Below are 27,309 nucleotides of genomic sequence, written 5' to 3'. Positions count from 1 at the left end.
GCTACAGGAAGCTGGACAGAACGCTGGACTGCAGTCCAATACATTTGTGAGTGAAAAATAGTAATCATAATACTACTTTTTATATATACAATAAGAATAATGAGGTTTAAATAAAATTCTCTCTTTTTACATAGTGGTATGATAGATTTGAGAGAAAAGTGCAGATTCACGTAAATAATTCAATTACATGTTTACAGGGGACAGGTGACAACAGGCAGCAAATTCAACAGTTGCTCTCAGGAAATAGTAATCAAATTAAAAATTATTTGTGCTATCAGAGTATTCTTTAATTTATTAATCTCTACTGACAGACATAGATTTAAAAAGATTTAAAAGATTTAAAAAGAAAAGGCAGAGGCTCAGTCCTGGACCTCTGCTGCCCACATGGGTTTATTTTAGCTCTCATGCCAGCCCTGTTTGACCTGCTTGGAGGAGCCCTCTCTGTCGAGCCCTGGGCTGTGCAGCACATATGCTCAGCTTCATGTGATAAAAACACAACTTAGTGGGTTGCAGCTTGGTAGGATCTTCTGCTTAGGAGGGAAGCTGGCTGAAGCTGCAAGGCTGTGTGCCACTCAGTGCCTCGTAACTCCAGCCCTCTTCCAGTTAGCAGGACAGAAATAACCTAACTATCCATTTCCAGAACTGCAGATGTTTTCCCAGAGCAAGATCTGGAGCCATGATGAGTGATAAAACATTAAACCAGATGGACCTTGTTTTGTTTTAGATGTGTCACTGCATGTGATACTGCACTGCAGAAAAAAACCTCACATTTAGTGGCACTAACACTGCAAAAAGCTACAGGTCAAGCAGGGAGCTGGTCAAAATTGTATGTAACATAGAAAACTTTATATCTGGGAGATGTTTACACAGAAAAGAGTAGTCAATGTGCAAATGATTGCTAACTAAAGCAGTGTCATGTGCTACTAGTTCCTAGAGGGCAGAATAAGCATGTTCAGGTTACAACATTTGCTGGACATCAGTTGCTGGGGACACCAGCAGGGTGGAGAGCCCACACTGGGGTCAGAGCAGACACAACAGTAAACTATGGACAAGCAAGGAAGGTCTGCTCTACTCTGCATTCATAGCCATTATCTGTGGTGAACTGATTTTAACTGATGTCCGTGGAAGGTTGTGATTGCAGAATCTGGTGTTCTTTTGAGACACAGTAAAGAAAAAAAATTCCAAACACTACACTCATCCCAATTAACAGCGAAAAACAGGTTAAAATCCTTCAAGCTGGTGTGATATGAAGTAAAAAATTATGCACAAGAGAGTATCTGAAGTTCCCAAAAAGTTATCTGCCATGTGATCATGTTTTGCTGCCTCCAAAATCTATCACCTTTGGTGGAAGGGACAGGGGGAGGAGATCCTGTTTGTGAATCTTCCCCCTAAGGAGCTGGGGTCCCCAAAGCCACCCACCAGGCATCCTTACTCACTCCTGATAATACAGACAGGCAGGGAGTTTGGAACCTCCAGGATCAGGAAGCAGCCTCATCATGATCCCATCCAGAAGGCTGGGAAAATGAACCTATCACTTGGTGACTTGCAGCAGGTAGGAAGCTGAAAGCAATTGGAGTTCCTGTTTGTCTTGTGTCACAGACAAGCAAAAATTGATTGGCATTTGGTGATGTGCAGTCTGGGCAAACGCAGCGTGGCACAAGAGAGCAGGCAGTAAAACAGCACATGACTCAAGCCTTGAACAAATGGAAGGAAAATATGCCCTCCCTAAACTTCACAAAATGGACTGTGAACAGACAGCACTAAATCAAAGATAGCCAAGCTTTCACCTCCACCCCAGTACAAATATTTCCTTGGAAACACAGCTAGAAACCCCAGCACATCCATACTTAAGGCTAAAAAAAAGAGCAGGAAAAAACATTTGGAGTTGCCAAGAAGTTTTTGAAATCTGATTCAAACAACCTCAAGCTGACACAGGTTTCTCAGCTTTCCAAGACTGAGCTTTGCTTTGGAGTTAGTCACACATGGAGATATTAGGCAATTGTATGGGATCTACAGGGTCAGACTCTAGCGAGCTAAAAAATAATAAAGAGTTGGCAAAGTGTGCAGGTTGTGATCCCAAATACAGCAACCAGGAAATACTGGACAAGACACCAATACTGAGAGAAAAGAAATTGCCTGTGTATATGTGTAAGAGCATTTTCTGGTTTAGGTGTGATTTTTCTCCAATCACCACAGCAAAATGCTGCACACAGCCATCTATATTTAGTTCTGCTGCAGACTAATTTTTTACCAGCAGAATAAAAACATGTGGTTATTGTCTGGAGCCCTCTAAAACTGGTACATCAAACAACAGGGCAGCACAGACTGCTTTGTGCGTCCAACCTGCTGGTTCCTTATTCCCAAATTGCTTGTCTTCATTCCTATCCAGCTCAGTCCTTGCACCAATGACTCAAAAATCCTTTTGAAAAACAAAGTTCTTATTATTTTCCATGAAAAGGCACAGCAAAGCTACCTGAAATTGGGCCAAAAAAGGGGGAGTATACCTAGATCTGAACCGAGGCAGTTGCTGCCACAAGGAAAAGGAGCTGTAAGTAAGTAAGAGTGGGGTGAGCAGAACACACTGGCAGCTGGAAGGAGCCAGAGAAAAGGAAGTGGGATAGACAGAAAAAGAAACAGCCACTGGCTGGAGCAAGCTTGGGAAGGAGGGGGGAGGAGTACCCAGGTGCCAAAATATGCAATCATAACCCCATGTATAAAAATTAACTTAGCAAGAACATGGTAAGAATATACAGATGTTTACATGCACACAAATACCCTGAATTGCAAATAAACTATTTCCAAGTAAGATTTTTTTAACTTCAATTTTCAGCAAATAATAACCCTCTATCCACAGACCAAAATTATCTTTTGAAGATTATAAAATAAGAGTCACAGGTACTTTCATTGGCCTAGAGCATACTCATTTTCTTCTCAAGGTAACTCCCTCCATTAATGGATTAGTCTGCTCTTCTCATTAATTGTGTTCTGATGAAGCAGAAACCAAGGAACCGACACTTTAGGGAGAAGACTTGGTTTTGGGAAGGTCAGTGCTATGCAGGCAGGTTTCATCATCTTGGAATACGTGCCCAGGTTGCCTCAAATGGCATCACTGAAGATTTTCAATCTGTGGCTTCTCTGATATAAAAAGCTAAGTCAAACTGTACCTAGAGCTCTACCAGGAGCTTCCTGCTTCCTTTTGAATGCACAAAACCTAAGAAGGGACCAAGGCACAACAGGCAGAAGAATGAGATCTCTTACTTGATTTCTATTTTGCAGAGAGCAGAGTAAGGGCTTGGCTTCTAATTGTTACTCTCACAGCAGCCTACAAAGCCCCATGAGGACATTATCACAACCCTCCCACCTAGTCTATCACACTACTGGAAAACTTGCAGCCAGAAGATGCTAAGGAAGAAAAAAACCCAAAAACCACCACAACCCTCAAACAATTTAGGCTTCAAAGTTGTCACGCAAGGGAAATTTAAAGCCTCATATTGTATTGTGAAATTGAGATGCTTACAGCCTCCTCTTGAGAACATGCATGCTAAGCTGAGCCTCAGGAGACACTATCTCAGCTCTGGTGGCTTAGGATGCACACACAACCAACAAGTCTGTGCTCAGGGGTTCAACACATGCTACAGGTCCTGTGACCTTCTCCAGAACACACAGCCCACAGCCACTGTCATTCGGGTGACATTTAGTGCTGGTGGCTCCCCTCCTTCATATCGCACCATCTGTGGGCATTTGCTAAAATCAGCTGCTAAGTCTAACTTTACTTTCAAACCATTTGAACCGCCATCTCTACCTCCTCAGAGGGTGACTTAAACCCCCAGGACACAGAACAGGCATTCTTCTCCCAGCCTGCCACTGGACATCTTTATAGTAGGAAAAATGATTGTGACCTGTAGCCCCTGAAAAGAAAAAAATAAGAGCCTCAGATTGCTCAGTGATCTGTGGGTTAGAACCGACAACTGTTAGATGTGAAACATCATGGGAAGCCTTCAGTTTCAGCTGAATTTCCAAGCCTTAAAAATATAACCTGACTTGAAAGTGCTGTATGTAGATCTGAAGCCAAATCAAAACTCCATAAAATTCACTGTAATTGTCTCAAAATAGTTGATTTATGCCTCAGTTTTCTTGAGAGAGTTAAACCATTCCCAGACTGTACATTCTGAAATCTGAGCACAAGAAATATGGGTACACACGAAAATAAAGAAATCACAAAGTTGTTTTTTTCTAAGAAATATATTTTGTAAGAAAACAACATTAACATTAAAAGGAAATGTTTATTGTACAGTATAAAATAATTGCTTCAATTCAACTCAGTTCCTTCAACAACAAAAAAAATTAAAAGCTTGAGGATTTTTATGAAGCCCCAATTCCTACAGATTTGATTCCCACTGCAATAAATAGTGGGCTTTCCCCACATCATCCATAGAGAGCACACACACTTGAAAATCCTCCCTCATCCCCCTACCCAACAGGTTGCTGCCCCCTGTCCAGATGTGCCCTAAAGATGACCTCAGTACTTGCAGCCCTCCCCCCTGGCCCCTGCACCCCCTCAGATTCCATCCACCCACCTCTCTTGGCCAAGCTCTGTACAAGCAACAACTCAGGCTGCAGGAGTCTCCCCAGGCAATCTCTTGGCTAAAATCAACAGTGGCCAGCCACTGACTAATATATAAATGGCTGAGGTGTTCTCAGCTGTCTGTCCTCATAAAACCTGCAAGAATATCTCTTAACTCTGCCATTCATCTGCCAAAGCTGGCAGAACGGTGCAGAGTTTTAAAAGCTACAGTGGGAGACAAGAACAGGCAATGCAATGACTTAAGCTTCACTTTTTCAGGAAACGAAGCTAAAAAATTTACTGCTCAATTGCAGAATTTGACACTGGCAGATTTTGTTGTAGGAAAATATGCCTGCTCAATAACTATAAATATCCCTAAAACATTTCTAGGGCTTACTACATATTAATTATTTTTAAATTTCATTTTTACATAATGCCAGCTTAATTACCCTCCAGGTTAAAAAGGCACCCAGTGACCAGCATTCTGGTATAATTACTCATGGCATTGGTGTGATTTCGTCTCCCTTAATACTGACAAGTTTAAAAGAAATGTATTAAGTTAAGAAGACCAAAGATATATATTACATTTGCTAATTGCAAACAATCTCTTATAGCTGCATTTTTTCCCATTGGGATTAAAAAGTGCACAAGTTTAACATGTCTGTACATAAAAACAGTTTAAAACATTAAATATACAAACAGCAAGAGATTTTAAATATTTTGTATCAAATACTATAGGACAATATAATTTACTTTTTTTTTACACAAAACATTACACCTGAAATATAACTTTAGATATTACAGAATATAAAAATACATACTTTTTGTTTAAAAAATGTATTTGCAGGTTCTGGCACAAAGTAACACTTTAAAGGCACGTCATATTTTGGCAATCTATATTTGCAATTAACTGTGCAACAATAACAACATGACCTGTAATTAACTTTTTAGAACTGCAAGACCAGATGATCTCCCTTCTTCCTGCAATGGCCCTATTAATCAGGTAACAGTTAAGTTGGACTGTTTAAGTGTTCTCCAAGCCATTTCTGCCGTGGTCTGAGCTCTCCAATCCTAAACCAGCAAAGCATAATCAGCCCTAACTCAGCATCTGAAAAGCCACATCAAATGCAATGGGATTAATCACACTTTCATCATCTTTGCTGTCTCAGGGTCAGAACACTCAACCCAAGCAAAAAGGAGCCCTAAAAACAAGTTGGGAGCCAAGTTCTGTCCTGTCTACGTTTGCACCAAAGCTAGTAAGGGTAACCAGGGCAGAACTTGGCAACAAGAAGCTCAATAATTTTAATTGGTTTGATTTCAACTACAGCAATGCAAAAGGCACAATGACTAGTGAGGCCAGTGGAGACAAATGAAGTAAAACTGCTTTAAGACTGCATCAGGAGAACTGTGTAATTCTGCCCTTCCATGTATTTGCAGGACTCCCGCTGGAATTTACATGGGGCAAAAACATGTCTTTATACGGCTTATACAGATGTAATTGGGCTGCAGAAGATTTTCAGTTCTTCAAGTTGTTTTTGGGCAACTAAAAACTCAAATTTTCAGCACACTTAAAAAAGATTCAATCTAAATCTCTAACTTTAAATGCTCCAAAGTAAGTTGCTTCTTGCGAAGAATCCAGTAGCAATGGGTTTGATACCTGGATACTTATCATTTCTCCGGATTTTAATTTAAAAAATCCCCCTACATTTACAGAATAAAAATGAAATTCTGAATTTCCTGACCAGTATTTGGTGCTTCCTCCCTTCATCAACACATCCAAGCGCCTTATTTTAAGGCTTGTCTTTACCACATAAACCATCAACTGAAGCCCTCTTTTAGTCAAGTTTCCTGAAGTTTCATGATGTCTAAAACAAATATTGGCATAAAGATAGTAAAATCCATCTTGATTAACAATCAGTTTTCCATCGTTGAACGTCATATTTGATAAGTTTGCCTGGCCTTTGTCATGATGCCAGGATGTGAGGTTCACTTTGCGAGTTCCTGGAGACAAAAGAAAAAAACAGGATTATTTACAAACATTTGACAAACCCCAATATTTAGAAAGCAACTTCCATGTTTTTAAAATCAATAGCAACTGGAGTTCTGTAGGCTAAAGTGAATATGAAACAATTATGATAAAAATTCCTAAAAAAAAAAAAATCTTTTGTTACACCATACATTCCCAAATCTTGCTTGGTACTTACAACTGTGCCCTCCCAGCAGAACACTTGATGGACTATGGTACAAAACAGCCTCTTGGCCTATGGTCTGATTATGCAAAGCAACCATGAGACAAGCTCTGATCAGGCATTGCATTCTACCTAAAACTTTAGTCAAGTTACAAATAGTTGAGAGGAATGTGAAAAACTTGTTACTGTTCTTTAACATGCAGGTGTTGAAAAGGAATAACTAAAATTTGGAAAAAAATGCTGAACTGGCAATTCCAAAAAGAGAAAGCTTATGAAGCCTTCCATATTTTCTGTTCTTATGACTGTAGTGGTAGAAAGGTAAACATATTTTTCATTTGATAACACCAAAAAACCAGGGAAAGGTCAGTACAGTTGTGCATCTTTAGTACTACACACTGAGTTGCCTAGACTTCACACAGCAATTCAAGTATTTAAGACAAACTTCCTGATAGGCACAAGCCACTGACATTCTGTTATTCAGGGTAACAGCCAGGGCATAACACAACAGATGGGAGGTGGCCAACTTGTCCCCCTAACCCCTAGTAATTTTCAGCACACACAACTGACCCCCTTGCTCCCTCCCGCAGCAGTGGGTTCACACAGGTACCAGAGAACTTCATATCTCAGCCTCCCAGTGCATCTAAATGCCGGCTTGAAATATTCAGAGCCTCATTCTCCCAATATGGAACCAAAAAACAGTCTATCCTTAGCAAACTTTCCATGGCAGGACTCAAGCAGGGCTCAGTGCCCTCTCCTTCGAGCACGTACAGGAGCATGCCCCAGGACCCCATCAGGTCTGTGCAGAAAGGAAGGGGAAGGAGGAATAGGGGGATTTGAGAAAGATGAATCTCCCCTAACTGCCAAGGGCAAACAGCTTTTCCATGTGAGAGAAATACTTCAACAGCAGCCCAGAACAAAAACCTTCTGGCATTCTTCCACAAAGACAGAAGCAAAAGCGCTGTCAAAGGCAGATCACAAATAGCTGCTCTCCTATGGGTCTAGTGCAGCCAGGTAGAAATTAGGAAAGCAAGAACAGACAGAGAAGCCAACTTCTCTGCAGTGCCTCAAAAAAAACCCATCTGAAATCCATCAATTAACTGGAAAAGACAGCAAGATCTTAAGTCCCTGAGCCTGCAATTATTCACCTGCAAAATATACTGAGTTAGGGGTACCAGAGTGCCCCTCTGAAGCATCGGGAACAGCTGAGGAAATTACAGAAATTCATCTGCACAGCATTAAGTCTGGGAGAAATACTGCCCCATGGAGAGAGGGCTATCTTCAAGATGAGGAGGACAACCAAAAAATCACTACCTGGATCAGAAGATAGGCACATTAGATACAGGACACAAATGCACACCTATGACAGAACAGAAGAGCATGCCTTGATTGCCTGGTGGCACACTGGGTAGTCGCTAGGCAGGTTTTATTTACGTGACAAGTCAACTTTTTAGCTGCCAGTCAAGCTGCAATTTTGAAGAAATCCTCAGTGGGAAGATGTTCTGCTGAAGAAGGGGAAAGAGAGCAAATAGGTGCCACAGTTGCTTGTAACTGAGAGAGGGGCTCTGGGTGAATTTTGGTTACACAATTTGGGTGCTCAGGGAACAGGCCAAGAGAGGATGGGAGATGACTCTCTGTTTTGAGCAAAGGATTTGTACAGATAACTTCTGGAAGTCCCTTCCAAGCTATATTATAAAGCTGTGATCACATGTGCTGAAGCAGACAGGTAGTTTGCCACAATTCAGAGCTCCAGAAGAGGTGTGCCACAGGCAGCAGCAGAGCACAAAGATGCTCTGGTAGGGGTTATGCCATGCAGCCTGCAATGGAAGGAGCAAGCAGGTTCTCAGCACTTCTGGTGGTAACACACCTAGATTTGGAGACAGCAAAACAAGCAGTACATTGAAACAAAGTGCAGGAAACTGGAGAATGTAAGCGCTGGATCTGCTGTCCATGAATGTTATGTATCAGAAACTCTGACACATAACCCAAGCCATGGGACAAACAAAATTGCTGCAATACAGTATCTTCTAGAAAATTATTTACTTCGGAACCATGAAAAAAACAGCACAAGCTAAGTCCTGTTGACAGCGAAGGAAGTGGCTGGGGGACAATGAACAAAATGGGTCTCCAGACAGGGCAAAAAGCTTTATATAAGAATTCAAGACAATGCACACTTCTTCTCAAAACTGAAGATAAATAAAAACAATGTCTTGTTTTTTTGTGAGCTTGAACTAAGACTAATACAAATGAGTTAAATAAAATAAATTAGCAAGAAGGAAGCTGATGTGAGTGGAACAGAGGAAAAAGGAGCCCTGTTTTGATAATCTGTTTGCACCCTAGTAGTTTTCAGGGATAAATAAAGCCTGAAAAAAGGACCAAAGTACTGTTTGCCCTGAAAAGTCTTTTGGAGGCAAAGGGCACCTAAGTCAAACCTGCAGCTGTAAATAACTCAGAATACTACAGCATTTCCTTAGACAGCTAAAGGTATCAATTCACACCCCAAATTATATATTTAACATTTATATTTATTTCTGTTTGCAATTTTCCCCTTTAAGCAGTGACTAATTTCTGTAATCAATTTATAAACCAAAATTCACTGTTTTCGTTTAAAACCTAGGTAACATTTATAGTGAACTCTGGTAAAACCAACCAGCAAGCATTCAGCTCTAACCTAAGGCAGCAAACTTAAAAAATACACAGAGCAAGCCAAACCACTACTGCTTCTGTGCCAAAGGGTAGGTGGGGACACCATGACCTGAGAAGGGTAATCTCCCCCCAGCTGCAAAAGTCCACTTGAGGCCTGACATTATTGTGAACCAAGTCAAAGCAAAATGTTGTCTCACTGACACTGCTCAGTGGCCCCTTTGTTAAAGGTGTTCAGTAGAAAACTGCTTAAAATCCTGTTTAACAGTGATGAAGACTTGTTTTTTTTTTTTTCCCTGGTACTGTTTATTCTGGATGAGTTTGATGACAGTAGAGAACCTTAAAATACCAAGAACAAATCTATCCACTCGGGGATGGCAGAAAACAATTCAGATGGATTTCAGACATGCAGGGTAAAGAATCAGGGGAAGAAAACAGAAATTGCCATTTGCAGTCAGAGAAAAGATGGCAGAGGGAAAACTCCCGGTGACCCTGCAGGCAAATTTTTCTTTCCCAAAAGAGAAAGCCTGTCTTTATGACTGTCACTAATCTCTGTGCTGCCCAGCCAAGTGGGTACTGCCTCATGCCAGTGAGCATGATATTGAAGTGTCTCACAACCAGCAGGCTCAGAGCTCCTGCTATCCCTAAGGATGCAGCCCCGCACTGCTGCAATGCCCACAGGGGCTGCAGAAGCTGTGCTCATGGATTAACTCCTGGCAATGCTCTTCTGAAAGATGCAAAAGTCAGATCGGGGGGAGGGAGTACATGCACAGCTCATCCCACTGACAAGGAGTTCATCTGCAGAAAAAAAGAACAACATCTCCCTGGCCATCACCCATAGATGTGCTGTGCCACACCCTTGAAGGCTAATGCAGCAAAGCACAACTGTAAAAATTATCAGCTGCTGTAAATTACAGTTGTAAAATTACAGTCTAAGCAACATCCAGGTAAGCAGCAAATAAATTCCCCACAGAAAAAGGCGGATTTCACAGACTGTAACACTGACACACACTCCACTTCTGCAGATGAGTGATCTGTTTCTATGACTAGCAAATTAACTGAAACCTTCCAAAGAGAAAATGCTAAGGTAAGTTTACTGACACTGAATCCTCTTCTATTGACCTACTGAAAAGTAGGTCAAAACCAAAATCTGACTAAAATAGAAGATTGTCAGGAGGCATTTGAGCTAACAAGAAAGCCTGTGGAAGTTCTGACTGCCATCTGACAAGCTGTTTAAGCTCTCTGCTATAAAGCTCTGGATTGTGGCAATGCCAATGCACTTGAAAGAATCCTATCCCTCCAGGCAAGAAGCTGTACAGAAGTGCTTTGTCTTTAAATAGAGCAAGAGCAAGGTATTACTATGCAGGCTGCTAAAATCTCAGATTTCAAGTCTCAACACACCATTCCCCTTTGGTTTCGTTATATAAAACAGAAAATCAATGTGCATAGCTCAATTAACAATGAGTTCAGCCCTGCAGAACATATAAATCTTCAGAGAAAGAAGACAGTGGTGATCAATGCACCCCTTCTTAAGATCCCCTACCTAACAGCTTCAGAAAAAACTCTGGTTTACTTTTACCACACCAACTGTTGAGAACACAGCATTGAGAATACAGCAAAAAATCTCAACTGACAGTGCCCCAGGGCAAAAACTAAAACTGTTCTAACACTATCTTAAAATGTTAGGAATAAATCTTTTCCTCTGGAAAGTGTTCCAAGGCAGACTCATGTCTTGTTGTCTGGTATTGTACTAGCAAGGATATTCACAAAGCCATCTGAATACTTGTGTGCAGAAAATAAGAGCTCTGGCAAGATAAAAGAATGCCATCCTCTTACCACAGGGGCAGATAAAAGCCACAAGAACAATTTTTTCCCCCTGCTCAGTAGTTTGGGCAATGTTTGTGCTGGTAAATGCTTGTATGTATGCATGCATCCTCATGGCTGGAGTCCAGTGGGAGTGAAAAACTCCTGATGGGCCCTACAGGCCAAAGGAAAATGGGAAACTTTAGAGGAGACCATTCAATGTGGATCTTCCTCACCTAAAGACAGCACAAAGGGGCAGGATTTGCCCCTCAGAGGTTGGTCAAGAAAAAGGGCAATTTGAAATGGAGGCCATTACAAATCAGCACAAGGCTGATACAAAGGGGAGCCATCCTCCTTTAACCACTACTCCTGCTGCCTCTGAAATTCTTTAATGCATCCAATTTATTCTGACTATCAAAAGCCATTTCTGAAGTCCCAGTCTGTTGCTGTTTTGCTGAAATATCTTCACATACTTCACTTTTGATACATTTATATTAGTACTGGAAGTATTCACTTAAAAAATGAACTTACCAGATGGAATATTCTTATCATCAATAATGAGATGGGCAAATGGCTGCTTCTCGGGTTTGTTCCTCTTGTACAGTTCAAGTCCTAATGCCTCCATTGCAGCTAGAGATAAAAAAAATGCATTATCCCAAAAAGACAAGTTTATTGGTACTAAAATATTGCTTATTAATAAACCAGCATCTACCTTTTTCTGGTCTTGGTGGCATTCTTCCCATAGCACGCTGGACCTCCTAAAATGAGAAGGAGACATTGCTTTGGTGCTTTCTTGGTTTCATAACAATGTCTAGTTTGCACACTTACAATAATCTGTGCATGTATCTGAGGACACTGTTCCACCTGCAGCACATTCAGATGTCTGGGATATAAATTATCAGATTTACAGGATTCATGTAACAGGTACACAGAATCAAATTACACCTAGTAATTTGGTAATTCTAATAAAGGCAGATAGAAATGCTAGTATGTATAATCACTGCATGATTTGCTGTAGTGGTGACAGCACATTTAAAACCTTTTCTACTTACTGTACTTGGAGTATTTCTCTAAGTATAATGGAACAATGATTGATAAGAAGGCATCACATCAAACAATGGAATTTATGAACTGATTTAATGACTTGGAGTCTAAAGGCAAGGAAAGAGGCATTTCTATACAGGAACTAGCGTGTAATCACTCTAACAATTAATGTTAGCTAAACTCTGAATTTCATTTGTGATGAGGTGAATGCCAACCTCCCCGCCTCACCAACAAGGAAGGCTACAAGGCTTTGCAATCAAGGCTCACTTCTAACCAGGGATGCAGGAACTGAAGGATTAGGTATCATCCACACTGGACCAAAGGGCTGGGTGCCAGACTTCAAAAGGGTGTAATTCTTAGCTGCAGATACATTTTAACATGAATAAGAACTATGCTACCTGGACCCAAAACCAGCACAAAATGCAAACATCAGGCACCACAAAAAGCTTTGCTTTTAATCATTCACACCTCCTCTTGAGAAAAAGATAAAACCAGCAGATTTCAAAATTTAAGCAGCCTGATGTTGTTACAAGCCTAGACTAAGTTTAGTATTAAGCTCAACCCTCAGTTCTGTCTCCCTTTTCCCCATGACTGTCTGTTTTCTAAAAAAACAGGGGTAATATGTTGGTTATTCTGAATGCCTCATATCATGGAGCTGTCAAGAAGGTGTTTAGTAAAAGGAAACATTTTGCTGAAGACAGCCCTCTTTGAACCTAGGAGTGGTCCTCTATTTCATCATTATGCCTCACACACTGCTGTTTGCCTGATTCAATCCATGTATATGAAACACATTTCACATTTGGCCAGATCAGCACAGTCCCACTGTGCTCTCAATCACTGGGGTGTTTCAGAATTTGAAATTCTGCTCTGAAAACACCTGAAGTCCTGCTTTTATGTAGTTTTGCAACCACAGTGAAATATGTAGTGCCTTGGCTGGTGCATTTATTACTCTCACTTTCCACTTTCAGTAGGTGTTTAAATGTTAAACCAAAATGAAAAGCCACAGTAGTGTGGAAGTTGTAGTATGACTATCAAAGCATAATGCTTCAGCTGAGATATGCTTATTTCATAGATAAGAATCATGAAGATGCTTTTTGCTGTAAAGACGAGAAGAAAAGCAGAAGAATCACAACTTCAAAAGCAGCAAAACTCACATCCACTTCCTGCATTACATTCACTTTGCTTCTCTGATCTTCCTACTTCAATGTCAGTTCTAGGAGCACGAAAATGAAGTTCAATTCTAGGAGCTGCATGCCAGCATCAGCCACTAGCCACATTTGAGTAAGAAATAGGAAGATGACAAGAGAATGCAAATACTAGGTACTGTGAAAAATGACAAAGGCCTCCATCCTGAAGAGAACAGGATGTAAAGCAAAAAGAGCCTGGGAGATAGACCACATTCTCAGAGATTATTGCAGCACACCTATCTCAGCCCTTTTTCCCTTGAAGGAGAGACATGTCTGTCTTCTTGCTTTCTTACTGGAAACTTCTCAGATGTGAAGTTTGCTTCAATATCCTTTCCTTTGGGAGGATGTGATAGTGTCCTTGCCTGGAAAGCCTACTGAGCAGATCCAAAAAGAACCACGTACATTCTAATCTCCTATGATCTAGACTTGGTACTAAGAAAAAAAAGAAAAATCCCATGACTGATAATTGCTCGGCCCTTGAAAGGCCTGAATTGGTGGACTGCTATTCTCGTTTTAGCTTACATTTTCCTCAGGAGCCTTCAGTTCTGCTTCTGCACATTTCCAAAGATGCTCTAGCTTAAGCAGCTGAATACCTCACCTTCTGAAACCCAGCAGCCTGACTCAGCTTATCTTCTACACAGAATGGCTCTGGTCCTCATGAAATCAGTCTGAGCTGCTCTCCTTTCTAACTGGTGGTGGTGCTGTTCATCTGCAGCTGTAAGCAGGACAGCTACCCAGGAGGACCTGGGTCCACAACTCTCCTTGTCTGGAATTCAAGATCAGCTCAACTGGTTAGATCATAGCACTAACAACACCAAAGCTGGGAGGTTTGAGCCAATTGTTCATTGACTCTTCTGTGAGCCTATCACTGGATCAGAAGTGGCAAGACTGTGGCCAGAAAACAAAATCCTCCAGCAGCTCTCTAAGCTCCAGACTAGTGTCAAGTTCTTTACTTGATTCTGACCAGCCTCATCTAAGATTGATATTCTTTGTTATGTTGCCCCAGCTTCCAAAATGAAGGCAAAAACCACTAATTAGTCCCAAGAAAACAGATACGGAGTTGTAGGTTTCCTCCTAAAGAATAAGCAGTTAAACACGTCTTGATTTTTTTTCTTACTTGATGTTCCTACAGTTCCAAGGTGCTGATACATAACCTACCTTAAAAAAGCATGTAACTGTACTTGCTTCTGACCCTGAAGGATATTTTTCAGTGGATGTTTGAAGATAGCCTCTTAATGGGATTATAAAATCCCCTGGTATTCTTATTGCAAGGAATTAAGAGCTGTGATTTCTCAAATCACCCAAGTATCCACTGTGTTTTTTAGCTCCTGAATGTTATTAGGTGTCTCACACTTACTCACAATGTAGAGGCTCATTAAGGAGGCAGAAACAACTCAACGGAACCCGTGACTAAGACACTGCTATAATGGCATGAAAACTGCTGACAAAACATTACCAGCAACTTCTCTCAAGACTGCCATCCACAGAAGCGTGTGTGATACCAAGCTGTTCAGTTATTTTTAGCAGAACTGTACACAAAAATCACCCCACTCTTAATCTTATGACAAGCTGCACTTGTACACCTTTGTCATTTGCTCACTGCCCACCAAGTCAACTCTGCTGGCCTGCTTCCCACATTCCAACCTCCTCCACATACTCATTGTTTAAACAACAGACAAGGAGTCAGTCACCAAAATGAAAAACATATCTTCCCTTCATAAAAAAAAAAAAAAGGCCATTAAGAAGCTCCAAAACTTTCTCATTTTACAGTTAAAAATCATGTTTTAAGTGCCTGGAAAGTTGGGAACTGCTTGCTACCTCATCCACAGCAGGCTGCAAAAATACCTGCTGCTCTTGAACTTATGTCCAATGCTGAGGATGCAGAGACAAGGCTACACCTGAAGACATGACATTTGTGAAAGGTTTTTAGTCTCCTTTAGCTTTTATCTAAATATCTCAGAATCTACTTTGAGCAGCTCTAAGTAGCCTTTAGAGAACAATGAGAAGAGAACTTCTGGACACTCACTTATTGCTTCAGAGGTGATCTTAAAGCTTCTTTAAGCACTTAACTCTTTTATTACCAAGTGCTTTAAGTACAGCTGATACCAGGAAGAAGTATCTGATTCTCTTGCCGGAAATTCAGCAATCTGAAGAATGCTAATCAGGAAGGAAGTAAAATAAAAAGTACATGAACCTATATTCAGACTGCAGCTTAGAGACCAGCAATAAAACCTCTCTCCAAATGAGTAGTCTACTGCTTGCAAGTTAAAAAAAAAAAAGGCATGTAAGGCTGGACGATGGAAACCTACAAAATTGTAGGTGAAATTTTAACAACTTACAGCAATCACTTGTGAAACCTTTACTTGGTCCATAACTATGTGCTCTTTAAATGTCTGCTAAGTATATAGATCTCTTTATAAATGCTGCCCTGGAGGTCTAGCAAAGCACTCTGTTGCAATGTGGGAGAACAGCTTATGCCTGAACTCCACAAGCAGCTAGAACCTGGGAGCCCTGCCAAGCAAAGTTACTTATGGATTGACCCAAGATATGTTTGTAGTCCTTTCTACTCCAGGCTCATAACAGACTTCATAAGGACTGTGGTTAGAGCATCTGGACTGCCAAAACTTTTTCAGGGTTACATGGAAAAAAATTAAGCGAACAGACTGGCTAGGAAAGTATATTATTTGTCTGCTTGCAAGTTTATATGCAATATTGAAAATATTCTCTCTACTTAGTAAGCTGATCCTTAAGCAGAATTTTTATCACAGCATATGTTAAGGAATCAATCATTAGATTCTGATTAAAAGGAAAAAGCTATTACTTTTTCAGGAGACAAGTATTTCTAGTCTGGATCTTGCAGCCCTACTACACTGGTTTTCATAAGAGTACTTCCACTTTCAACATCAATCTCTGCTTTACATTAAGCACTCTGTCTACAGGTGTGCAAAGAAAACTGATGAGAACTGGCACAGGAAGCCAGAAGCTGTAACCAGACCATAAACCTGAGCAAAAGAAATTTGTCTATTTTCATTTCCTGAACAGCTCGGATTGCAAAACACAATATATTGAAAAATTAAAAAACATAAATGGTATTTTGAAATGCTCCATTTTAGTCACTTAGCATGCTGCCAGTTCAAATAAGGATACTGGTTCTTAAAACACACAGGTTAGATTTTTTATTCTCCTTAAGGAAAGTGAAGAAAGCACAGACAACGGGAAACCTCCTTTAAGTCACATTAGCTGGATCCACACACAAAGGAGTGCGTGCAACTGCAAGTAAGTTATAGCTGCATCTCTGCTCTTCATCGTTGCAGGGTGTCTGAAAGGCAGAATTTACAGATGATGATAAATATAATTCTGCCTTGACACTGTTACTTTCACTTCTCTGCTGTACCGACAAGATGTAAAAAACCTCAGGTCACCACCTTCCTATTTATTTCTTTCTCTGTCATTGATACAAGATGACAAAGCATCCAGACCACTGGTGCTGCTGCTTAATAAACTCCACTGCACTCAAAGGAAATTCAGAGTCTAATTACTTTGGCAAGGGAAATTTTATTGTTCTCAAACTAATAGCGATCAGCCAAAAAAGTTATCCCTACTCACTACTTATCCTGGCCACGGACATTGCAGCATTTAACCTCCATCCAGACTGGCAGGATATAAAGCCTCAGCTAAAGCCAGTGCCTTTGTTGAGTAACCAGCAGCAAATAACCAGAACACAGGGCTCCCCATTGACTTACTGTAACAAGCTCCTTCCTCTGTCACGAGTGAAGGAGCAGCCCAGCACACAGCACATATGTAGGTGCTTCGTGAGAGGCTCTAAAAAATGCAGGAGGGAAGACCTAATCCTACAGAAATAACCCTTTGTTTCCCCCTAAAGCTCTTGAAGGAGGTGGCTAGCAAAAGAGACAAGACTCCTATGTGTCTCTGTGTTTTGTTCACAAAAAGATCTGTCACTTAGAGTTCTCTGTTAAAACCACACATCACATTAGCACAATTCAAATGCTGTAGATTTAAGTCAATTACAGTTCATGCTAAAGCATATGTGAGCTCAGCTCAAATCTTATGTAGTACTCTTAATGAAAAACTGCCAGTCCTATGAAGATGTGAGGCAGTAAAGTTGTAATTGGTCTGATAAGCCAGAAAAACCAAATACCATAGCAGACATCCATCTGTTACACAGCCCATAATTAGCACTAAACACTATAATGAACACAAAAAGAGATCAAAGGCAGTAACTGCAGTAAAAGGGGATTGTGGCATATTTCCAGCTTGCCTACGCTTCTTCATTAGGGCTGACTTCTTTTGTCATTTGTGTTGGGAACAACCTGTCATTCTCAATTCCTGGACAAAGACCACCCAGTTATCATGCTATGGCCAAGGAGGTCCTCTGCCAATGTGAGAATGGCCTGCACAGAACACAGAACTGGCAAAGTGAGCAAAACCAAAGCAGGAACTGAGCCTCACTTTGGACTCCAGAAAAAGAAACAAGAGCAAATGAGAGCAAATGCTATCTCCTTTTCCTTCAGGCAGTATTTTGCTTGCTGATGATTTTGACTTAGGAGAATCTTGTTTGGAAGATTCCCTTGAAAACAATGTGGAACTGACACCTGTTATGAGCATCTGGAAAACCTATACAAATATTAGAATAAATTACTACTCTTCAGGCCCATCCAAATGTCACAATGGGTAATCATCTAACTTCAATCAGTTTTCTTAGTACAACTTCAAGTCTTCCTTTCTTAAAAGAAAAATAAAGTAAATAAAATGTGCTTGAATACAGAATTGGTTAGCCACTACCAGATTCATCAGCAAATACAATACAATCCTGGATAAAACACCAGGTGTTACTCAAACACCAGGAAATAATTTATAGAACTTACCTCTGAATACAGATTTCAGAAAAAATGTTTTAATTTCAACAGGACCATGAAATAAAGAACACACTGTCTGTGCCACTTACCCTCTGCACCGCCCTTTGGAGAGCCTGTTTCACACTTCTACAGGATTCTGGCATTAACTTCGCTTCTTGACTTTCAAAGGAGGCATCATGCAAATCTGTACTTTCCTGGGGTCCAAAAAGTGTTCTGACACAGTGTGCATGTTCTTTTGAAATTCTAGTAGGGTCCATCTGAAACAAAAACATAAGCACAACCACAGTTTTAAGTGTTAGAGACACTTTTCAACCACCTACAAGTTTGGCCCCTGGCTAAGTTTATTATTTAAATTATAATTATAAGCAGTGTAAAGAGAAAAAGTTCCCAACATCCAACAAACATGTGAGATAGGAGAATGAATTATCTCCTGGTGCTGCCTATTTCATTAGCTTAGACTAGGTATGTGACTTTCAAAAGTTAAAGATAAATCCCACTCTTATGGTAAAGTTAATAATTCTGAATTCTGTATTTCAACCACTCAGGGCAATATCACAGTTATTTTAGCAGGAAACATGCACAGTTATCCTACCTCAAAAGCTATTGTTTGTAAGATGACACATGAAGGTCAAGTAGAGAAACATGGGGACAGTATGTATGTGTGTGTATAGCACATCATTTTCAAGAGAAGACACAGAAGTTATCTCTGAACTATTTTTTCACTGAAATTATATCACTGAAGCTGTCAGTCAGCTATCACTGGAACTGTTTTATGTATATGGATGTGCTCATGGTGGATAGAGTTAATTTTCTTTACAGTGGCTGGTATGGGGCTGTGTTTTGCATTTGTGACCAAAACAGTGCTAGTAACACAGGGATGTGTTTGTTACAGCTGAACAGGGCTGACGCTGAGTCAGGGCCTTTTCTGCCTCCCACCCCACCAGTGACAGGGGTGGGGGTACACAAGGAGCTGGGACAGGACACAGCCAGGACAGCTGACCAGAACTGGCCAAAGGGACACCCCAGACCATATGGCATCATGCTCAGGATGTAAAGCTGGGGGAAGAAGGAAAGGAGAGACATTTGGAATGATGGCATTTGTCTTCCCAAGTCATTTTATGTCTGCTGTCCTAGGGATGGCTAAACACCTGCCTTCATATTCTGCTTCCTTTGCACGTGCAGCTTTTTCTTTATCTTTAAAATTTTCTTTATCTCAACCATGAGTTCTCACTTTTACTCTTCCAGTTCTCTCCAGAATGCCATCAGGGAGTGAGCAGCTGGTCTGAGACTTAGTTGCCAGCTGGGATTAAGACATGATAGTGGCAAGAGATATCGCTGTGTGAAATAGTCACAAAGACAGCAAGACAGCAAAAGTTAAAGACCAAAAGATGGCTAAACTGCGCCACAAGACACCTCTGCAGCATTGGACAAGGAATGGTAAGTTTAGAGTATCTGCAATACATTTTTACCAATCAGTCCTTGTGACTGAATCAAGTATATTTTTAAATCCTGTGTTCTATCACTTAGATAAACTGGAAGATAATCCAATGATTAGAATTGTACCGTGACAGCATTTTATTGCACAAAAACTATTTAAACCATTTCACCTTTTTTTTCTACACACTCCAAATCCATTACACTGAAGAGATTAACAACTATCTTTCGGAGATGGCCTAGGACTCCCAGAAATTGTTCTCAACTTGCATTTATTCTGCTTTTACTTCAGACTTAAAGAAGGGGTTTTGCACCCAAACTCTTAGTCTAGGCTCCCTAACTGTATCAGCTGGCCTATTTAAGAACATTGACTTCCGTCTTTCTTTAGCCAGAAAGAAGACTTCTACCTGAGAATTACAAAAGGTTATTTGTAACTGCAATGCAGAAATACCAAGACATTATGGATGATGCCTAGTGCTCAGTTTTCTTTAACACAGAGCTGAACAAAACACCATATCAGGAGGAAGTTTTTCTCAATACAAAACAGCCAGAGTGAATCAAGCATATCATTTGCTTACAGGAACATAAACTCAACTCCCTAACCACCGAAAAAATTAATTGTTTACCTTAAAAGTGTAAGGTTAGGATAACAGAGCTGAATTAAAGTCTACAGCACCCGGGCAGCCACCCTATAGTAGCACACAGCAGAGACACACTTGTTGCACAGACAGCGGTACCAAATGCTGCCTCCTCCATCACCACCCTTCTGCTCAAGTCTCCAGATGGAAAGCTCTTTGCCCAATTAATCCAGACCAGCGTCAGATGCTGTAGCCTGGTTTAGCTGTCTCAGTCATCCCTGCAGATCTGGAATGAAACAGGTCATTGAAGGTTCACCTGAAGACCATAAGATATACCACAGCTTTGACCAGAGGCATAGTGATGAGATACAGAATGCCTTGGAGGCAGTAACATCTTCCTGTGATGGCCTGACAGTTGAATCCCCATAATCCCCACAGAAAATCTGTGAAAAGCCATTGCAGCTCTATGAATTAAGTACTAAAAACCTACACTAATGCCTTCTGAAGTCAGCTAGTGCAGTGCAGCCTCATTAACTGCACAAGGAGATCTAAACCAGCACCTCTCTGCTCTCACCCCCTTCACCACAGATTTTAATTCCTGGATTTCAGTCTCCTCTTCTAAATCAGTAGCAAGGGAGGAATTTTTGCTGGTCTTACTTCCTTTAAGATTACTTCCAGAAAACCAAGTCACTCCAGATATATCAGATAAGCATCAGAGTCAGTACAGGGATGGGTATAAGAATGAAATATCAGGAAGGCAGCACTAGCTTTAACTGACTGTAAAAGTGAACTCTTCAAGCATCCCTCACACTATGTTCCACTTGCATTCAGAACCCAGAAAATCAACCAAAATAAACTAAACATCATAAAAAAGAAATAAAATAGAAAGAACTAAAAAAAAAAAAAAAAAAAAAAAAGAAAAGCACAAAATGTTTACCAACAGCGCTAAAAGGCAGTTACTGCAGAACGATCTGGGTTGGAAGGTACCTTTGGATGTCTCTAGTCCAGCCCCCTGCTTGAAGCAGGGCCAACCTGTAACTCAGGCCAGGTGGGTTAAGGCCTTTTCTAGACAAGCTTTGGGGAATGTCCATCAAGGAAGACTTTCAGCTTCTCTGGACAAACTGTCCTAAAACTTCACCACTTCTAGTGTGTAAAAAAACCTTGCCTTGGGTTTTATATCCTTGGTGCAATTTATGACTGTGCCTCTTGTTTCTGCAGCATGTTTCTGAAGAGCCTGACTGTCTTCAGGTAGCTAAAAACAGTGATTAGCTTCCCTCACCTTAGTCTGCTCTTTGTCAAAGAATCCAGCTCTCCATTCTTTTATACATGATGGCTCCTACCTGTCTAGGTGGTTTTCTGCTGGACACCTTCCAGTTTGTTGATACACTTCTGCTACTGAGGGACCCAAAATAGGACCCTTTATTTCAAATGTAACCTCTCATGCTGGGATCATTAGAGACCTGACTGAACTGATGTCTCTTAACAGGATCTGGGTATCTGAGTCTTCTGCCCTCTACACAGATCACAGAATAGAACATAGAAAGTTACAGCAAATAACTGCCAATAAATACTAACTTGTGTCAATAATTCTACTAGACAGAGACTACTGTCCCAGTTTTGGGTTTATTAAAACACATCTTCTGAATTACAGGCAAGAAAACTAGGTTTTACAGCACAAAAATAATGAAATTTGTAAAGGCCTGAGTGTCCAGCATGACAAATCATGCCAGCATAGACTAATTGCTATCAGCAATCATTCAAATGTGTCACACAATACTGTATCACTACAGTAACAGCAGATTGCACAGAATCCCTTGCTCAGTTTACAGTTTTTCTGCTCAAGGCATAAGACAGAAATCCAGCATCTCTGCACCTACAGGTGAAAGACTAAAGGCTTAATGGGAACACTGCAGCTGACAGTTTCAGCAACCTGGAGCTGTGCAGCCCACCCTGACAAAAAACTACAAGTCTCCAGAGTTACTGCTTGATAAGGGGAAACTCTGATCTTGGGACTAAGCTAACGCACCTGCTGCCCTCACCTTTTTCAAAGAATACCTTCCAGAATAGTCTTCACCACATTTAACTACGAAAATCAGCTCACTTGCCTGAAAAGGACTTCTCAGAAATCCTGCACCATAAGTCTTTACAAAGAACAGGCACTGAACTACCAAGGCTGTAAACAAGCACTACCAAGCATTGAGATCAAAACTGGGGAAGTAGTGATGCACAGAAAAATTTCCAAGAGAGTTTTTAGAAGAACTTCTATAGAATGAGAAAATTATGATGAATTATACCAGAAGCAGCTTGCTAACTTGCAGGGCAGAGCACCTTCAGCAAAAAGTCCTAAAGATTTAATATCTGGAAGAAATATCAAGATGCAAACACAAATAAAGGAGAAAGCTTTATAAAGTGTGAAGTATTCTAAATACAGTAGAGGAATTAAACTAAAGAGAGGAGTGTCTAGCTTATTTTTAATATCTGCTTTGCCTGACCTTGAAATCAGGTCAGACTGTTCAGTGCCCCTGGTTTTCAGCATCTCTCATCATTCTAGTTGCATTTCTGGACACTATTCAGCCACTTCAGGGCAGCCAAAATGAACTCCAGCATCATAGGTTAGATTACCTTACAGAATTAAGAACCAATTTTCTGATGTAAAAAGGATTCAGTTTGATTTTAAGAAATACAATGCATTCCACCCAGCTTTACTATTAAATTTTATATCAATTATGCACTGTTACAATATTGCATTAAATACTTCCTCCTTACAATAAATGTTTAAAATCTGTACTTGCACTTTTTTTCAGACTTAAACCACTTTCCAGACTATCAAATATCACTTTGCACTCCATGACCTTTCTTAAGCACCAAGAAGGGGCTCTTTCAGTCTTCTGAAAGATGTTAACAATCCCCAGCAAGCTGTTTTTTCTGTTAGCCACAATGCTCACAAAACTTCAACTGAAGTCTGAAAGGTAATAGTTTGAAAACATACCACAAGAATTCCACATAAGCATGAAATGACAATAAAAACTGCTCTTCCAGATCACCACTTATCCAACTGTGACCTCTTCAATCTGGTAGAATACTTGAAATTTGGACAGACTTTTTTTAATGGGAAAAGTGCACACTCTTGGAGGTCTAGCTTAAACTGTGAGCATTAGACACTCAGCCACCACATTCCATTTTGAGCAGTTTCAATTTGCTTCACTGCTCTCCAGCTCAGTCAGTGTTAGACCAGATGCCTACTCTTCTGAAATCTAAGTGCACTAAGGAAATGGGCCAGAAAGAAAAGCTTAAAAGCTAAGCTTTTGGAGACTAAACCTCAGCATTTATCAGTCAAAGTTAAAGAAAATACTTCTCTCACCCTGTGCTGTGCATGAATCTCTATCGAGTGACGACCTCCAGCTGCTCTGGGTATCTTAACTAAATTTTCATGGCATTTTTATAGATAATGAGAAAATACTCCTCAAAGTATAGGCAAAATAAATGCTTAAGACCAATACATTTCTTTATTGTTTAATTTCTGGGATTCAGTACACTGCACAGGATAGACCAAAAAGCATGGATTAAACATGCTAATGTTTTAACATTTCAGTACACTATTATGAGAATACTGGTAAAATTTGAACTTGTTGCCTTTTTTTTTTTTTCTTTCTTTTTCGCCATACCAGCTCATTGTCTCACTTGCATGGCACTGCATTATTTCTTGGCCACAAACATGTGTTTACCCGTGAAAACCTAGTGTCAGTCTTAGTTATGTGTCTTGTGAAATTCCAAATGCTCAAGCCACAAAATAAACAAAATTAAGGAAAAACCAAAACCTCAACTATTGTCTCAGCTTATACGATGTCATGATCCAGCCCAAATGATTTTATGCGAATACAGACAAAATGTGAGTGGTAAAACTGAGTCAGAGTTTACTCAGACTCTTAGATAAGGTTTAAAGAGCTTCTATAAGATATATAATTTCTTAACATCAGCCTATACAGTCAGATCTTTCTAATTCACATTTGCTTAATTTACCAAGCAAACAATTAAAATCTTTTCATCCACAGCTACTACTACTAATGCCCCATTATTTCAACAAAATTAATTAAAAATAATTAAGTTCTGTCATTAAAGTACAAATGTAGATAGCTGAAATTTACTCTGAAAAGGCCAAATTGAAGTAGCTTAATAAAATCAAACATCACAGAAATCTTTCCAAAAGAAAGAGGTCTGATCATGTGCCACTTAAATAAAATACATCTCAAAGAGTGTGAAATAAGAATTAACTGCTGCAGGACCTACTATGTTTTTCCATCTATATTATTCCACAATTAGAAATGGTGAACAAATATGAATTACCATATCTTCTTATAGTGAATTATGTACTTAAATTCAAGAGTATACTTATTATTCTATTTTTCATTGATTTCATTTTCTCCATTAACATTTTTTAGGCAATGACTTCAGTCAAGCCTACATCGAGTTATATCACCTCTTTAGATGTTTTGGAAATTCAAATTTATGAAAGACTCCATTCAATAGCACTACTCCAAATCTACAGGAACAAGAAGCTAGCAAGAGAATTAACCTGTCAAATGCAGAGTTACACCTGAACCATGCCATGTTTTAAAATCAATGAAGCAGGAAAAAAATAGCCATTATGGTTCTTTTTTACCCTTTGTTAGGCACACATGAAACCCTGACATGTACCTGTCAGGAAGAGCCTTTCATAAGGGGGTACACTTTGATTAGTTGTTTTGATTGCAATGGCTCTCAATCCCCCTAATGAACACACAGCTGTGCATCTCTGAGCTGTGTTTTGACAAGAATGTCTTTTCAGGTTCATGAACATCTGGAGTGAAAAACATTCCCCTGTCACAAGTTGAAGCAGGCATTAATTTATTTCACTGTCAAGCAAACAAGTAGCTTTAAGCTACTTTACAATGAGTCCCAGAAATTAGATGTCACTCTTCCAAAATATACAAGTTATGATTAACTAAGTGCTGTACTGCCATTACATTTTTATTTTTCGAAAAATGGAAAACACAAAGTCATTGTCAGTAAGAAAATATGAATTAGTCCGCATACTAAATTATCAGCAGCGTTACTGTATATTTGACAGTCACTCATCTGATTAAGTGGGTATACACTTGTGCAACACCTGCTTTCAGAGTGCACTTAGTTAAGAAATCCAGCCTGCTACCTCAAGATCAAGTGCCCCTACCTAGAAAGTAAACCGAAAGAAACAGGTTTCCAGTCTGTGCCGACTTCAAATGAAAAGTACACACAACAGAAGCACCACTTCCATGACGGCAGTGAGAGCCACATCAACAGAACTAGCTAGCATCCGACAATAAAGCCAAGCAGAAATCTAACACCCAGCCCTGAGAACCAACTCGCTGGCAGCTCCCCACTTCCTCCGAGAGGGCTCAGCTTTGCAGGGCAGGAGATGCAGCAGCGAGGGAATCCAGGCAGCCGAGCCATTTCCAAGAAGCCGAGTGCTCCGCTCCCCGAAAGCCCAACCGCTCATCACCTTATCTGCTCCCACAGCGACACTCCCGCGCTGCCCTCGCACGCACCGCTGCCTCTGCCGAGCCACTCCGGCACACTCGGGGCCTGGCAGGTGAGGTGCGGCTCTCCCAGGCACCCCCAGGATCCCAGGAAAAGCTCCTGAGCCGCAGCAGGCACCTCTGGCGGATGCCCACGGGCACACAGACCCAGCTCCTCTGCAGCGCCCCTGCGGAGCCTGAGTGACAAACCATCACCAGTCGTGTTGCATGACGATCTTTTTTTGTCCTTAAACTAATTTCTCCTGCTGGTGAAACATTTACGGCAGCCAAACACCTCAACCATACCACAGAATCACTGATTATGCAGAGTTGGAAGGGACCTTCAAGAATCGGCGAGTCCAACACCTGACCCCACAGAGCACCATCTCCAAAAATCCCACCATGTACATGAGAGCATCATCCAAACATCTCTAGAACTCTGTCAGGCTTAGTGCTGTAATCACTTCCCTGTGCAGCCTGTTCCAGTGCATCATCTTCTGGGTGAAGAAACTTTGCCTATAAAAACTTTGTCTACCCAATGCCAAAATTCTCTCCAGGGGATAACTGAAAGCTGATCATTAAAAACCAAAGCCTTGCAAGACTTCAGGTGAAGGATCATGACTAAACTGCTTTTTGAGTCAGGGAACCCCTCATATCCAACCTGGCGGCGAAGCCCCGTACCCCAAAATGCACCCGATGCCCGGAGCGCTACCTGGAACCCTCGTACTGAGCAGCTCCAGGGATCAGGGCACAGCACACGCTAGGCAGGGCACTGGGAGCCCATTGGCCCGACCCATCTCAGAACTGCATCAACTTTAGAGACAGAGAAGCGTCTTCTAAAACTTTTTGTTTGTTTCTCTTTAATTTATCCCCTCGATCGCACCGGCACGAGGGCCTTGCCCTGTTCTGCAGGGTGCGAGGCGGCCGCGCCCGCTCCCGCTTACCTGCGCTCGGAAGTAGAGGAAGAGGGCGACGCTGCAGACCACCTGCCCGAGCCCCAGCAGGACGAGGGCGGCGAGCAGGGAGCGGGACGCGGACGGCGGGTGCGGGTGCGCGGGCGGCGGGGGCGGCGGCGGCGCCGGGGCGCTCTCGTGGGCGGCGCCGCTGCCCAGCTCCTCGGAGCCGCGCAAGTACTTGGTGTAGTCTCGGCTGGCGCGACGCATCGCAGCTCCGCTCCGCTACGACGGCTCCACACGCGGCTCCGCCGAGCTCCCCAGCGCCGGCAAACAACCTGGCCGCGTCGGCCGGGCACCTCTTATAAACGGGGCGGCCAATCAGCCCCGGGCGGCGCGCCCCGGCCGCCCTCCTCCTCCTCCTCCTCCTCCTCCTCCTCCCGCCTGCCGCCACACGCGCCACCGCCGCCCCCTCCTCGCCTCGCCTCCCCGAGCACGGACCGGCCCCCGCCGGCCCGCCCCTGCCCCCGGTGCCCCGGCCCCGCCGCCGGGCAGGTCGCCCGCGG

At 41.5% G+C, this 27,309-nt stretch overlaps 1 protein-coding gene across 1 annotated transcript; it reads right to left on the bottom strand.

Moving 5' to 3' along the window:
- Positions 1-5,331: 5,331 nt before the first annotated feature.
- TNFSF11 (TNF superfamily member 11) lies at positions 5,332-27,048 on the bottom strand. Its single transcript, XM_064724187.1, has 5 exons — positions 26,795-27,048; positions 18,394-18,561; positions 11,909-11,954; positions 11,728-11,826; positions 5,332-6,565 (listed from the first exon to the last, which is right to left on the bottom strand). The coding sequence occupies exons 1-5, from the start codon at positions 27,011-27,013 to the stop codon at positions 6,144-6,146; spliced, it is 954 nt and encodes a 317-aa protein (XP_064580257.1). The 5' UTR covers positions 27,014-27,048; the 3' UTR covers positions 5,332-6,143.
- Positions 27,049-27,309: the final 261 nt, after the last annotated feature.

This window comes from Zonotrichia leucophrys, chromosome 1 (genome assembly GCF_028769735.1).
Source record: "Zonotrichia leucophrys gambelii isolate GWCS_2022_RI chromosome 1, RI_Zleu_2.0, whole genome shotgun sequence".
NCBI classification, from domain to species: Eukaryota; Metazoa; Chordata; class Aves; order Passeriformes; family Passerellidae; genus Zonotrichia; species Zonotrichia leucophrys.
The sequence above is the reverse complement of the archived record's forward strand: the minus strand, read 5'-3'. Positions and strand labels throughout refer to the sequence as shown.